The sequence below is a fragment of the Mytilus trossulus genome, chromosome 1 (assembly GCF_036588685.1).
Source record: "Mytilus trossulus isolate FHL-02 chromosome 1, PNRI_Mtr1.1.1.hap1, whole genome shotgun sequence".
NCBI lineage: Eukaryota > Metazoa > Mollusca > Bivalvia > Mytilida > Mytilidae > Mytilus > Mytilus trossulus.
This window is the reverse complement of record NC_086373.1, coordinates 104946719-104962197: the sequence shown is the minus strand read 5'-3', so window position 1 is coordinate 104962197 and position 15479 is coordinate 104946719. Positions and strand designations below refer to the sequence as shown.

The following is a 15479-nucleotide window of genomic DNA, read 5'->3' as shown; positions in this document are numbered from 1 at the left end:
ATAATTGATCATTTGTTTTGAGTTGTATTATAATGCAAAATCTCTACGTAATTAAGAATAGCTATCATCATCAGGAAATAACGATGGTTCAAACAAAAATTTGATTTTTTTTTTTTTCAACATGGGACATTTCTCCTGCTAGTAGTACCAAGTTGATTCCAATCCATCCAGAAATACATACATTTATTTCTTGAAAGGAACATGGTTTTATGTCAGTTCTTGTCCATTCGTTTTTGATGCGTTTTGTTATTTGATTTTGCCATGTGATTATGGACTTTCCGTAATGATTTCCCTCTAAGTTCAGTATTTTTTTGATTTTCCTTTTTTTTTATATGTAAGGTTTAGAGAACAGTCGCAAGTTACGAATGCTGATGTCCATCCATTGTGGATACAGCCAAATAACAAGATGCGTACTAAGATACATTTAGTCTTAATAAGCTTGTATTATTGCAATTTGTGTAATGGTGTTCCATATTTAGTGAAATCGTTCTAAGTTCTAATTTGAATATACTTTAACATTATCGTTTTATTCTTATTTTTTTTGTAAATAGAATAGATATCAAACTACCTACTTCGAGTGATTACTTAGCATTTATTATGAAACACAAAGTCCATAATGTAAAAAAATGTTGTTAATGACAAAATGATTTATACATACGTATCTTAGTTTTTACATTCAAATAAGACTAGATACTAAAATTGATTGATAATATAAAAAAGAAGATGTGGTATGAATGCCAATGAGACAACTATCCACAAAAGACCAAAATGACACAGACATTAACAACTATAGGTCACCGTACGACCTTCAACAATGAGCAAAGCCCATACCGCACAGTCAGCTATAAAAGGCCCCGATAAGACAATGTAAAACAATTCAAAACATACATTCATCATAAAACACAAAATAGATTTTGTACATATAATTGTTTATATTTGTGATACGATTTAGTGTTTATTCATTTGACGTGTATTGTTACAACTGTATTGTAGTTAATGCTCCAACCATCTAGAAGACAGAGGAAGAAGAATGTCGTACAAAAGCCGTCTTTTGAAAAGTTTTTTCGTAGAAGAATCGCTGGTATTATAACAGTAAACAATAATTGATAAACGAAATGTATAAAGTGTAATTACAGATTGGCAAGATACGATGGTGTCACATGGTTGTCATGTTTACTTTGTTGATAATGTTTTCAACATCGTAATAATGCTGAACATGGCCAGATCTCTCTATGGAAATAATTTATTACTGTCATTTGATTGTTGTTCATCAATACGCTCAGTGACTAAGACTCGGTGTTTTATTCTTATTATTACCAGGTAGAAACTCTTTATCAAAATCACGGACCTGATCCATCAGAATACTAAGATTGAGATCCTCACTTCGACTCTCTGGCGTCGGAGGAAAAAAATCAATCGATACCATAGATACTTCATCACTCGTTGGATTTTTTGGACCATTAACAGTGGTTAGGCCATTATTTGGAGTATCCACAATAGGCCCAGGTTGAGGTTTTGGCTTATCTAAATGAAATAAAAGATAACATGTATAAAGCATAAGCTTAAATAATCGTCGTTATTAAGACCTCCAGAAAAGTATGAACTTTTGCTCAGGGCTGAAAGTCCAATCAAGAATGTAATATTGAGATGATGAAGAGCAATAATAGGGTTTGTCTACTGTTTCTCTTATAGGGAATGTGTTATGAATTTATAAAACATAACCCTTTCTTTGTTCATTTCACACGCCATAACAATATACACCACTTGACCAAGCTGTGTCATAGCTTCTTTCTGAAAACCGTTATAAAACACTTGTGGAAAATCATAACCAAGCAGTGGATGCCAAAAAGTATCCATGCATTTACTAATGAACCGTTCACCAAAGCCTTTAAAATTTTAATGTTTAAGCATTGACAAAATCATTGTGGCTCGAATATTTCTTAACATTGCGTCGTAGCCTTCAACATGTAATCATCAAAATATATAAAAATTAGAAACATGCCTCTCACACACACACACACACACACACACACACACACTATTGCATCTATATATACTAATACTACAACAACAAATGACATCACTTCTATCTCGGATATAGCAACACATGTTTTTTCCCCTTCAAATCTGTAAAGAATATAACAACTTATATTTTGCCTTTTTTTCTAGGACAAATACAAAAACTTTTTTACCTCTTTCTCTACGAAGAAATAGAACTAACATATTATATTACCTCTTTCTGAATGAAGAATACAACAACAAATGGTTCTACCCTTTTCTCAATAAAGAATACAACAACAAATGGTTCTACCCTTTTCTCAATAAAGAATACAACAACAAATGGTTCTACCCTTTTCTCAATAAGGAATACAACAACAAATGGTTCTACCCTTTTCTCAATAAAGAATACAACAACAAACGGTTCTACCCTTTTCTCAATAAAGAATACAACAACAAATGGTTCTACCCTTTTCTCAATAAAGAATACAACAACCGATCGTCTTATCTCTATCTGAACAAAACCAGGTTCAACCCACAATTTTTTTTCTTAAAATGACCTGTACCAAGGCAAGAAAAATCTTATAGTTCGTTTCTGTGTGTGATACATTTTAATATGTTTCTGTTGTGTCGTTGTTTTCCTCTCATATTTGATGCGTTTCCCTCAGTTTTAGTTTGTAACTGGGAATTTTTTTCTCTCTATCGATTTATGAGTTTCGAACAGTGGTATACTACTGTTGCCTTTATCTAAGAAGAAAACAAGATTAAATGGTCTTATCTCTATCTCGATAAAGATTACAACAACCAATGATCGTACCGCTTTCTCTATAAAGAATACAACAACCAATGATCGTACCGCTTTCTCTATAAAGAATACAACAACCAATGATCGTACCGCTTTCTCTATAAAGAATACAACAACCAATGATCGTACCGCTTTCTCTATAAAGAATACAACAAACAAATAAATTTATCTCTATTGCTATAAAGAATATAACAATAAATAGTCCTACCTCTTTATCTATAAAAAGTACAACATCAAATGTTATTAACTCTATTCTGTGCAGAACACAATAACTTTATGTCTTACCTCTACCTTTGTGAAGAAGATAACAACCAACAATTATTACTACTACAAGCAAAAAAGCAACAAAACCAAGAACGCTCGGTAAAACATGGTTGATTGTTTGGTCAGTTTCCGCCGCCGTTTTCTGTGGTTGTGAAGTTGTTTCTGTTGATGACTGTAGCTCAGTAGTCAGCACGACAGCTTCACCTAAATATAACATGATTATATTTAGAACAAATGTGGATAAATAAAATCATTTCTGCTTCAAATATGCAGTTTTTCATATTTAAAAATAAGTTTATGAAAACATTTTAACTTGACATTTTTTATTTAGCAAAATTGTCAAATAGTATAACTAAAATTATGTTAAGTTAACAGTAGGTATATGTGGCTATCAGTTTTATGTCCATTTTGGTCATCAAGCTCTTCGCTGTTTCGTATATTGTACATCCCTGACTTTCAAATATTTAACTTTTTGATGTTCCCCAATGAAGATTAATCCAGAAAAGCATCTCGGAAGCATGTAAGTAAACAGTTTTGTTATTACTTTTTAATGCATTATTGTATTAATAAATCATAAATTGTTATTTGGATGGAGAGTTGTCCCATTGGCACTCCCACCACATCTTCCTACATCTATAACTAATGTAGACACTCAGATCAAGCTATCCCCCATTCTCCCTTTTTCGTTCTAGCATTTTCAGTACACGCCATAGTTTCATAGTCTGATGTAAGACAAAAGTTAACTTTAAACACTCATAAAAGGTTAATGTGATTGAATAAAATGAAATAAGTAGATGTTAGGTTAATAGATACTTCTAGGTACGACTATGACGGCTGTCATTGTTTTAACACATTGTGCACATCCTCCTCCTTTATTACATCTACAATCATTCAGCGAGTCCCATTTATCGTCATAGGCCTGAACCTTGAATTAAACAAAATGTTTAGTATATGTTATTGTCAGTTCTGGTATCTATCAAGAGTTTTCAGTCAAAATAAATTAACATAATTGTACTTCTCTATTGCAAACGTAAAAAGTGTATGAAATCAAATGTCCTTTAAATTCATTATATAATTTTGCATGATATTTTAGATGGCTGTTTCTTTCATATTTATTATGTTTCGTCATTTAATTTGTTTTTTTTTACATAGGTTCCTACCATTCGTCAGTATGAAGTGTTTAAAAGGATTACAGCTGTTAAGTGACTAAAACATTTCAGAATTGTTATCAGATTTGGTAAAACCACGTTGAAAAGAAATTCTTAAAGGTTGAGGTAATAAAATTTTTAAAATACAGAATCAACTATTGTCTTTGAATATATGGTTTCGTTTTGTCTAGTAAACTATAAATGTAGTTATAAAGTTTGTAACTATGATCTTTTAATGTCCTTTTAATGATTCTGATTGAGTAAACACTTTACTTACAAATACTCTGTATCTTCCTTGTTTTACATTTAAGAATGTGTAATCTGCCTGAAAGAAGGATAGAATGGTCATCAATCTAAATGCTGCAGTATACAACAAACTTATTTGATGTCAAGTTAATTTCTACCTATCGCAATGTTGCGTCAACTTAGTACTAAATTTCGAGTGTCGATGGTAAGCCGTAGTTAGATAAAACGCCTCTTTGTTATCTTAAACTTTAATTCTGGTATTTATAATAAGATAATCTAATATCGTTTACCAGACAGACTTATAATCCTGGTACCTTTGATAACTATTTACACCACTATATAGGGTATCACCAGCCCAGTAGTCAACACTTCGGTGTTGACATGAATATCAATAATGTGGTCATTTTTATAAATTTCCTGTGTACAAAATTTTGAATTTTTCGAAAAACTAAGGATTTTCTTATCCCAGGCATATATTACCTTAGCCGTATTTGGCACAATTTTTGGGGAATTTTGGTTCTTCAATGCTCTTTAACTTTTTTACTTGTTTGGCTTTATAAATATTTTGATATGAGCGTTACTGATAAGTCTTATGTAGACGAAACGCGCGTCTGGCGTACTAAATTATAATCCTGGTACCTTTGATAACTATTAAGACACTAACTGTCTTAGTGATAACAAATCTAGCTATCTATCTAATTTCCGAACAAATCATTGTTCCCAACAACTTGTTATACATCTTTCATCCGAGTTTTACCCGGTCTCCGGATACTCATCATATATCCATTAAATCTCCATGCATTATATATGTTATGTAATGTCTTATAACTGTAGATTCTACTGATAAGTTACTATTATCAGGCTGTCTGACTATAATTATTGTAAAATATCACCTGCAAGTCACAATATGAAGGCTTTGTCGAGTGAGCGTGTTATCATTGTGTCATACATCCGTAAATTCTTTCGACCTGTTGATATTAATTGGTTAAAAAAATTCTTATAGATGTAATCTTAACTTTCCTTGGTTTGCTTAAAATAACGAGATCAAAAAGCCTTCATATTGTGTCGAGCATCTGGTATTTAACAATATCTATATGCCGATAACCTGATAATCGATTTATTGGGCCGAATTTGCGTCTTTCGAAAGTGTTTCTTTTTTTGTTTTACCAGCAAACCGGAAGATGACTTGATAAGTTCGGGTGAAAGTTATCAACGTCAGTTCAAACATTATTACGTCGCTGATATGTCCAGATCAAAGTTTTTAAAACCGGGTCAACGTATTTGACGTCACAAAGCCGAGATATGTAATTTTATGAAGGGCTGAGCAGGGTAATAAAGACAATGGGACGAACAATAAGGAAAGGTAACCTTCAAAATGCTCAATTTGTTCATTCCAGATAGACGAGTAGTCTAGAGCTGTGGACACTATACATGCGGTGTTTTGTCGGTATCTAAATAACATGAGTTCAAATCACTGACAGGGAAAAACACAAAATTAATGTGCTTTCGCAATTTTTTAGAGATATATATATCCGATACCGAAACCAGTGAGGACTCGACTACTCGATATCTATTCAATAAAGAATCCAGTACGAACGACAGACACATTTTGGAGTGATCATCTTCATCTATAGACATTTACGACGAAGTTAATTGTTAATTTAATTCTGATGGAATATTTTGCTGAACGAAATTTGAAAACCAAATTAGAAAATCAACATAAACTGCTCAACATATACTTTTAATGTAAAACAACGCATGATAACCGTGACTGTTTAGGTGTAATACCTCCAAATCATGGTACGTCACATCCGGTTGTATACGAAAATAGGTCGAAAAAACTATTGCCTTCAATGTGATAGTTGTTTGCAATTGAACCTACATTTTATTGCAGTAAAACCTTTCTGTTTCATAAACATATGTCTTGTGTATTTCGAATCACTATTCATTTTAAGCTCACCTGGCCCATAGGGCCAAGTGAGCTTTTCTCATCACTTTGCGTCCGTCATCCGTAAACTTTTACAAAAATCTTCTCCTCTGAAACTACTGGGCCAAATTTAACCAAAGTTGGCCACAATCATCATTGGGGTATCTGGTTTAAAAATTGTGTCCGGTGACCCACCAAAATAATCAAGATTGCCGCCATGGCTAAAAATAGAACAATGGGGCAAAATGTAGATTTTGGCTTTTAACTCTGAAACCAAAGGATTTAGAGCAAACCTGACGGAGATAAAATTGTTTATTAATTGAAGATCTATCTACCATGAAATTTTCAAATGAATCAGACAATGTGTTGTTGGGTTGCAACCCCTGATTTGGTACTTTTAAGGAAACTTTGTCTGTTTTCGGTTATTATCTTGATAATTATTATAGAAAGAGATAAACTTTAAACAGCAATTATGTTCAGTAAAGTAAGATCTACAATAAAGTTAACATGATCAAAATGACCAGTTGACCCCCTAAGGAGTAATTGCCCGTAATAGTCTTTTTTTTACCAATTTTTCATAATTTTTTTTTTTATCTTTTACAAAAATCTTCTCCTCCAAAACTACTGTACCAAATCTAACGAAACTTAGCCAAAATCATAATTAGGGTATCTAGTTTAAAAATTGTGTGCGGTGACCCGTTCTACCAACAAAGATGGCCACCATGGCTAAAAAAAGAACATAGGGGTATAATGTTGATTTTGGCTTATAACTCTGAAACCAAAGCATTTAAAGCAAATCTTACAAGTGGTAAACTTGTTAATCTAGTAAATATATATCTGCCCTGGAATTTTTAGAGGAATTGGACAACTGGTTGTTAGGTTCCTGCTTCCAAATTGGTAATTTTTAAAGAAATTTAGCCGTTTTGGTTATTATCTTGAGTACTATTATAGATAGAGATAAATGGTAAACAGCAATAATGTTCAGCAAATTAAGATCTACAAATAAGTCACATTATCAAAATGGTCAGTTGACCCCTTAAGGAGTTATTGCCCTTTATAGTAATTTTTTAACATTTTTCATTAATTTGGTAAATTTTGGTAAGTTTTTACAAAGTTTTTTCCTCTGTAACTAAAGGACCAAGTTTATTACAGATAGAGAAAATTGTAAGTAACAAAATTATCAGTAAAGTATGATCTACAAACACATCACCATCACCAAAACACAATTTTGTGATGAATCCATCTGTTTCCTTTGTTTAATATGCACATTAACCAAGGTGAACGACATAGGCTCTTAAGAACCTCTAGTTTTATTTAAGAGTTTCTATAGAATATTTTGTAAACTTGAGGTAACATAGTTCCTAAATATTGTACAATGGTTAGATAAGGGGATAAATTTGATTAATTAACTCCCAGTGATGGCTATTTTCTTGTATGCAATGAAATGTTATGTGAAATTTTTGTCTATAGTACTGGACTGGATAGAACTTTACTAATGCTTAGTTTTTCTTTATTTGAAACAAAGATAACTTCTGCACATGTTTTTGAAAAGTGCAAATTTAACAATGACTAATAGGGGGAAATCAATGGTGGTATTACACCTTAAATAATCTGCAATCATACTTATACTTGGTTATGATTTCCCGGACCATCTTTCATTTTGAAAAACATGTACTTACTTTTGAAATATTTAATTCTTCAATCTTATTTCGATGTTCTTCGCTTGTATCTTCTCCCGATATTATCATTTCTAATGTGACCATATATTCAGAAAATGAATATTTATCTAGTGCATGGAGAAACCATATTCTTATGTATCTGTTGTTTACATCGTTATGGTAGGAAATGGTCGTAATCCAATCAGCAGAATCATCTTTCAAAGCTGTTATTTATAAAGTAAAAGGCAAAGAGTTTATATTCACAATAGAAATAAAATAAAATAAGGAATTTGAATTTAAAAATTATCCTTCAAATAAAGGTTTCGTAATTTCTGATTTAGTTATTTCTCTTCGATATAACAACATAAATATTTTTACTGGATCGTCACATAAGAAGTGACATATATTTTAATATGCGCTAGGAAATATTAATAAAGAAATAGTTCATCGCTTCACTCTTTTAAATAGCAACTTGAGCACTAATATTCTGGTCAGCATATATTTTGTTTTTTTAATTGAAGTGATTTACATACAATATAAATATATCTAGACTACAAATTTCTTGCCGATATTTGATAAGGTTTATTTTCATCTAATAACTACAGATTAAATATATAAACTGCAGTTAATTTTTTTTAGTAAAATATATTTAAACTCTTTTGAGGTATATTTGATGTACTGATGGTACAGGTACTTTTTATTTGGATCTGTCTGTGTAGAGAACACATGCAATCACAAAAAGACACAAAATACAAACCCAAACCATATTTGCCAGTTTTTCCATATCTTGTTTGATTTCCACCTGATTCATCTTCGGGCGGCTTAGGAAGACTCCATGCTGTAAAAAGGTAGGTTTTCTCTCCATGCATAGGCCAGAGTTTTACAACTAATTTCAGATTATTCTGCAAGACGTATTTACAATTAAAGTTTAACTTCAGTCAGGATATTTAATTTTCAGTGATGCAGTATAAATATCAAAAGCATTTAGTTACTTATGTTGATTTTGTGGAAAGTATTATACTACGTTTGATTTACTGACAAATATCTTTTATTGAAGAAATAAAAACAAGAAATGTATATTGAAACACGTTGCATTACACTTGTGTTGACTACAGGAAATGCGGTGTGCAAAGCATCAAATCTGTAAATCTTGAACTACTGAATCTGTGGTATGCATTTTTCATATTTGTTAATACGGTACTACAATGGCATAGCGTCACATTTTAAAATATGAGACTACACAGGTTGTTGTTGTTGGTATTGGTATTTGTTAATCTGGTACTTCATGGGTTGTGGCATGCATTGCTTAACAGTTTATGTTATATGACTACAGGAACTGCGTAGGGATTAGTTCACATTTTATAATAAAGGACTACACTTTCATCGATATTACAGCAATACGGTATTCATAATAATAAAACACAACAAAATAGTTTTCATGAAATAAATTTGTCACAAAATATTACAGATTAATCAAAAGAGTACAACATAATCAATACGAATGCAGTAAAGTAATCATTTAAATAATACCCAATAGGACCACTTACCTCCCTATGGTTGTGATCTAGACTGGCATTAGAAAGGATAATTATGACACATTTCTTCACATTTCCCTTTTCTTGATAATTAAATTGAAATCCTTCAACATCCTTAATAGAAGCTGGAAATGTTTATAGTAAACAATTTATTTAATTCTTATTATAATACCTTACATATATTGCAAACAATTTTATTGGGCAATACGTTATCACGTGACATGGAATAATTCATTTAATTTTAATTCAATTGCAAGGAAAGACGAATAACCCTAAAAATTTACACCAGCGTTGAATAACCCTATAATTCACTGGATAATAACCTTATTTTTTATTTCTTGATGTTTTAACTATGAAAATGACGTCACAGACGTAAAATAAATAAGATGGCAACGTTCAAGTAACAGGAAGCCCATTGATAGAGAGAGGAGGAAATAAGGCTTTGAACGTGAATCTTGTTCCGATGATACATCTAATAAACGGTCCTTTTCAGAGACATTAATAGCTTACAAAAAGAATCTATCTTTGTTGTACATACGAGAATCCTAAGACACAAATGACGTATTTATCAACGTCAACTTGTGTTTGTTACTGACTTAAGTAAGGTGAAGTTCTTTTACAATGAATAAAACTGCCCTTCCACTGTTAGTTCGGTATAATAAAACAATTGTGGCCCATCGAGTCGGTGATTGTCCAAAATTGTCAACCCGAGTAAGAGTTATTCCTCTCGGGCTTAAGCCATAATGGAATAACACTGACTCGGGTTGACAATTTTGGATAATCAACTCCTCAGCGGGTCATAATTGTATAATGATACTATCTGAATGATTTTATAATTTGGAAAATTTGTTGTTTATAAGACCGCTATAGATCTACTAGCTATCTGTATTGGTAGAAGGCTTAAAAATATTAAATTGTTATTACCACGTCAAAACCGAATTTTGTTTACATGTAATCCAATGTGCTTATAGACCATCAAAGTACATCAAACATCAAGGAAATTTTAATCCTGGTACCTTTGATAACTATTTACACCACTGGGCCGATGCCACTACTGGTGGACGTTTCTTCCCCGACGGTATCACCAGCCAGTAGTCAACACTTCGGTGTTGACATGAATATCAATAATGTGGTCATTTTTATAAATTTCCTGTATACAAAACTTTAAACTTTTTGAAAAACTAAGGATTTTCTTATCCCAGTCATAGATTACCTTAGCCGTATTTGGCACAACTTTTTGGAATTTGGATCCTCAATACTCCTCAACTTTGTACTTGTTTGGGTTTATAAATATTTTTGATTTGAGCGTCACTGATGAGTCTTATGTAGACGAAACGCGCGTCTGACGTACTTAATTATAATCCTGGTACCTTTGATAACTATTTACACCACTGGGTCGATGCCACTGCTGGTGGACGTTTCGACCCCGAGGGTATCACCAGCCCAGTAGTCAACACTTCGGTGTTGACATGAATATCATTAATGTGGTCATTTTTATAAATTTCCTGTGTACAAAACTTTAAACTTTTTGAAAACTAAGATATTTTTTTTTATCCCAGGCATAGATTACCTTAGCCGTATTTGGCACAACTTTTTGGAATTTGGATCCTCAATGCTCTTCAACTTTGTACTTGTTTGGGTTTATAATATTTTTGATTTGAACGTCACTGATGAGTCTTATGTACCCGAAACGCGCGTCTGGCGTTCTAAATTATAAATCTGGTACCTTTAATAACTAATTTCATACAATAATTCATCAATTTATATTAAATTACCTGATCGAGGCGGCTTAATCTCTACAAAAAATCCAGGATACAGTTTATTTCTAAACTCTGACTGTATGGGTTTCAACATCAAATCATTTGGTTTTTCAGACCAGTTTAACTGCTCATACAGATCTTCATACTGTCCAGAAAGAAAGGAGTCACTACAATCTAAAAAAAACCTCATGAATACCATAATTTACTTTTGGAATGATTATCATGTGATATGATTATGTTTATAACTTTAAAACTAACGGAGATAGCAAATTGAAAAAAAAAGTATCTTTAAAGACCATCAAACCACATCATAAGATATAATGAATTAAAATGCCAGAAGTACACGGATATCCCAAATTTTGAAATTTGTCAAGGTTCCTGATAAAATGTGTAACGTCAGGGTGCGTGACATCCACTAATATCGAAGACTTATCAGTGGTGTTCCAACCAAAACCGGTGGAGGATCATTACAACCTTATATTCATATTTTTTTTTTAAATACAGCTAAGGTAATCAATGTCTGTGGGAAGAAAATACAGTAACCAGTAACTTAACATAGTATAAACAGTAAATTTGCAAGAAGAAAAAAACACTCAATGATTTTTCAAGTTCATTTTTCAAAACAAAAGTGTAAACAACAAGGATGGTGATACCCTCAATGATTAAATGTCTTCCAGCAGTAGCATTGATTCAAAACTTGAGTGGTGACAACTTGACTTGTGATACTCTGGAGGATTAAATGTCCACCAGAAGTAGCATTTGATTCATTAAAAAGTGTGAACAGCTAATATATAAAAAAAGATGTGGTATGATTGACAATGAGACAAGTGATCACAAGAGACCAAAATTAAGCTGGTGAAAATTAAGCTGGTCATACCGGTATACCCTCGAGGATTTAAAGTCCAGTAGCATTAATCCACTGATAGTAAATAATCGTTAAAGAAACCAAAATTATAACGCATAAACACTGCATTCAGTTCAATAAAATCAAATACTGCATTTGGAATGCCTCACACATTCCAAATAAAGAAATTGTATGAAACTTTTAATGAAATTAAATTAAGTTATATAAGAGCAAACATAATGTTTATTATAATATAAAGGAGTAGGTCCAGTAAGATCCCTTTTTGGCCCAAAATTATAGCAGTTTTACAAAATTGTTAAAATGTAAACTATTAGTTATTAATGGGAAAGAATAATGGTTCTGCTACATAAATATGTGCTGTTTTTGACAATACAATGCACATATATCGGGTACTAGCATCATAAAGTCATGCTAAATTACTGAAATTTCACAATTTTAGCATTTTAGTTAAATTTAAGACGGTTTCCGTCTGAAATGAAAATCGCCGCATTAGTTAAATTTAAGACGGTTTCCGTCTGAAATGAAAATCGCCACACAAGTTCATTCATAATATTGAAATGTATATTATATTTGGTGATAATACATAACATATATAAAGATTGAGGATGCGGATACAGCCACTTTCATTTTTGACAAAAACCATCTTAAAAGTTACATTTTTGGCAGAGTTGATAGATTTTTTATATTTAAGCTTGAATCGGATCGTTTTTAATGACTAAATTAGTTAAAATCTTGTACATTAACTAATTGAAACGACTTAAATAGACCCTTAAGTGTTTAAAAGTATCCAAAATCTTTCGTCAGATGAACCTACATTTGAGGCCACAATCGGCCCGTACCGGACCTACTCCTTTCACAACAAATGAAAAAGACAGAATATCGACTGTGCGAGGGATGTATAGATAAAGGGTAAACTATTTGAACAATAAAAACCCACTTTGACCAAATTAATGCACAGCTGTCATCTATCGTAAGGGTTAAGATAAAAACGAAACTTCAAATTACTCTCTTGTTATAAAGTTGGGTATAAAATGCTTCTGTTATAAAAGCTGAACAAGATTGCACTGCAATAAAACAATAAATAAGTATGACAATATAAAATCGAGGATTTCTATAAACAAACATGTGTAGATTTAGAAAAAAATCAATTGATTTTCCATTCTACTAAAAAAATAAAATTTAATTATTTGAATCACAGTTTATTTAAAAGATTAAAACACTGAAATCTTTCTTTGGTAAAATTATCAAATTTTGTCATTTCTTTCGTATCCAACTTATCTCATTAAATATGATGGTGGGTATTATCAGAAGTCTATAACTGGTGCCTTATAAGCTTTTAAAAATTCGTATCGGTGAAAGGATACTTATAAAACAAAATGTTTAGCTCGTTACAATATTTTATACATTCAGAAAGCATTTGGTTTGTCTAAATCGCATTTCCAATATTTCAATAATAGTTTACCAATAGTTATCAAAGGTACCAGGATTATGATTTAGTACGCTAGACGCGCCTTTCGTCCACCAAACGAAAAGACAACAAGTTAACTTGTTTTTTAGCCATCCAACCACTACTTCATTCCTTTCTTATAGAGAACACACACATATCATTCACATTTCATATCTAAATTAACTGTTAACAGAATGTTTGAAATACTAAGGCTTTTCTACCTCAGGAATAGATTACCGTAGCTGTATCTCGCAAAACTTTTAGTAATATTTGGATATCAATGCACTTCAACTTCGTACTTTAATTTGCCTTTTTAACCTTTTTTTTATTCGAGTGTCACTGATGAGTCTTTTGTAGACGAAACGCCCGGCTGGCATTAATATAAAATTTCAATCCTGGTATCTATATGAGTTTATTTCCTATATGCTTAATGACCCCCTAATATTATCTTAAAGGTAAAGTTGGACTTTGCATGGAAATAAAATGGTATGCTTCTATTAGAAGTTTAAACCATCATTTTAAAGCATCTAATGTGCGATTCTGAATTTTTCTTCATCAGGAACTCTATAAAGAAAGCCTTGAATGTATAACTACATTAAAGCGTTAGGAGCTATATTCCCTTATGGACCTTACAGGGATATCAAAATTCAAAAGATGTCCTATGCAATATCAAAGACATGAAAATCTGTGCATCTTATTTTAATAATTCTTTCGCATTTTACAGTAAAGAATTTCCTATCGTGAACTTCAGATGTGTTGTGACAGTACAGCTATACCGAGTACGCCGACAAAAAAAACTTCCAGAATGTCAACCACTACCTGCGCTAACCTTTCTATCAAACAGGTAGAATACTCGTACTTACTTTCTCCTGCATATATGGAAGCAGTACAATTTACAGCATAATCCTACAAAATAACATGGATTTAAACCAGGTTTATAAGAGCATATTATTTAAAAACAATGCCGAATATGAGAAAAAGATGTTTTATGAACAATAATAACAGTATAAATGTACATAGAATATGAGTACGATAAAAAATTGTTTTATTTTATCATTCTTGTGCCTGAAGTAATCAGAAAACGTATTGTCTACATTATTTTTATGTCTTATATGAAAACCGTTAAACCAACTACCGAAAACTGCCCGAGTTGCGCAATATTCAAAAACGCGTTCTAGATCGGGCTTCATTAAAAAGCTTTTGAAAATATTTTCTATTTTACACAAATTTGAATACTCACAGGATTATCTTGTTCCGACTTGCATGGTAGGCAGTTTTGGTTGTGTATACACAGAACAGAGACTATGAACACAAACAAATAGGTCTGCATATCTTTCAAGTAGAATATGTGCCAGCTCATTGCAGTGCATAGTTTTACTTAATAGTTCTCCTAATCCTTGATAATCATGATGATCTCACTGTGAAGGTTTCGATAGTCATTTCAATTTAAGGAAAACCGTAAAAATTGTCAAGAATTCGATCCTTGCTGTAAAAGCTGTATAGTTTATAACATAACGATTTATACCGGGTATGATGTAGGTCAACAATGAGAAATTGTATACGACACAGGTACAAAAATTTAAGTTTATGCGTAAATAAGTGTAGCAAACAATTTATTTTCATTGTGTGATGCACCAATGACCGTGTGGTCAGATATCAGAATTTACCATGATTATTTATATATATATTTGACATATACTACTATTTTGAAGAGCGATAATATTAAAATACGCGAGAGAAATGGAATGATCTTGGTTTAATTTTGTTAAATTTGAAAAGTAATTTGTCAACTTTATTGCCATTATTTGTTTTAGTAGAAAATGAAG

General features: G+C 31.8%; 1 protein-coding gene across 3 annotated transcripts; it reads right to left on the bottom strand.

Annotated features, from left to right (window-relative positions):
* Positions 1 to 1108: 1108 nt before the first annotated feature.
* LOC134695473 (uncharacterized) lies at positions 1109 to 15204 on the bottom strand. Of its 3 annotated transcripts, none has more exons than XM_063556745.1 (10): positions 14894 to 15204; positions 14517 to 14559; positions 11357 to 11515; positions 9594 to 9706; positions 8804 to 8948; positions 8068 to 8270; positions 4493 to 4540; positions 3881 to 3992; positions 3089 to 3271; positions 1109 to 1524 (listed from the first exon to the last, which is right to left on the bottom strand). In XM_063556745.1, exons 1-10 carry the CDS (start codon positions 15011 to 15013, stop codon positions 1280 to 1282), a joined length of 1371 nt encoding a protein of 456 aa, XP_063412815.1. In that variant the 5' UTR covers positions 15014 to 15204; the 3' UTR covers positions 1109 to 1279. The 3 variants fall into 3 exon arrangements, with proteins under 3 accessions (XP_063412815.1, XP_063412824.1, XP_063412833.1); XM_063556754.1 differs by having other exon boundaries at positions 3095 to 3271; XM_063556763.1 differs by lacking the exon at positions 11357 to 11515.
* Positions 15205 to 15479: the final 275 nt, after the last annotated feature.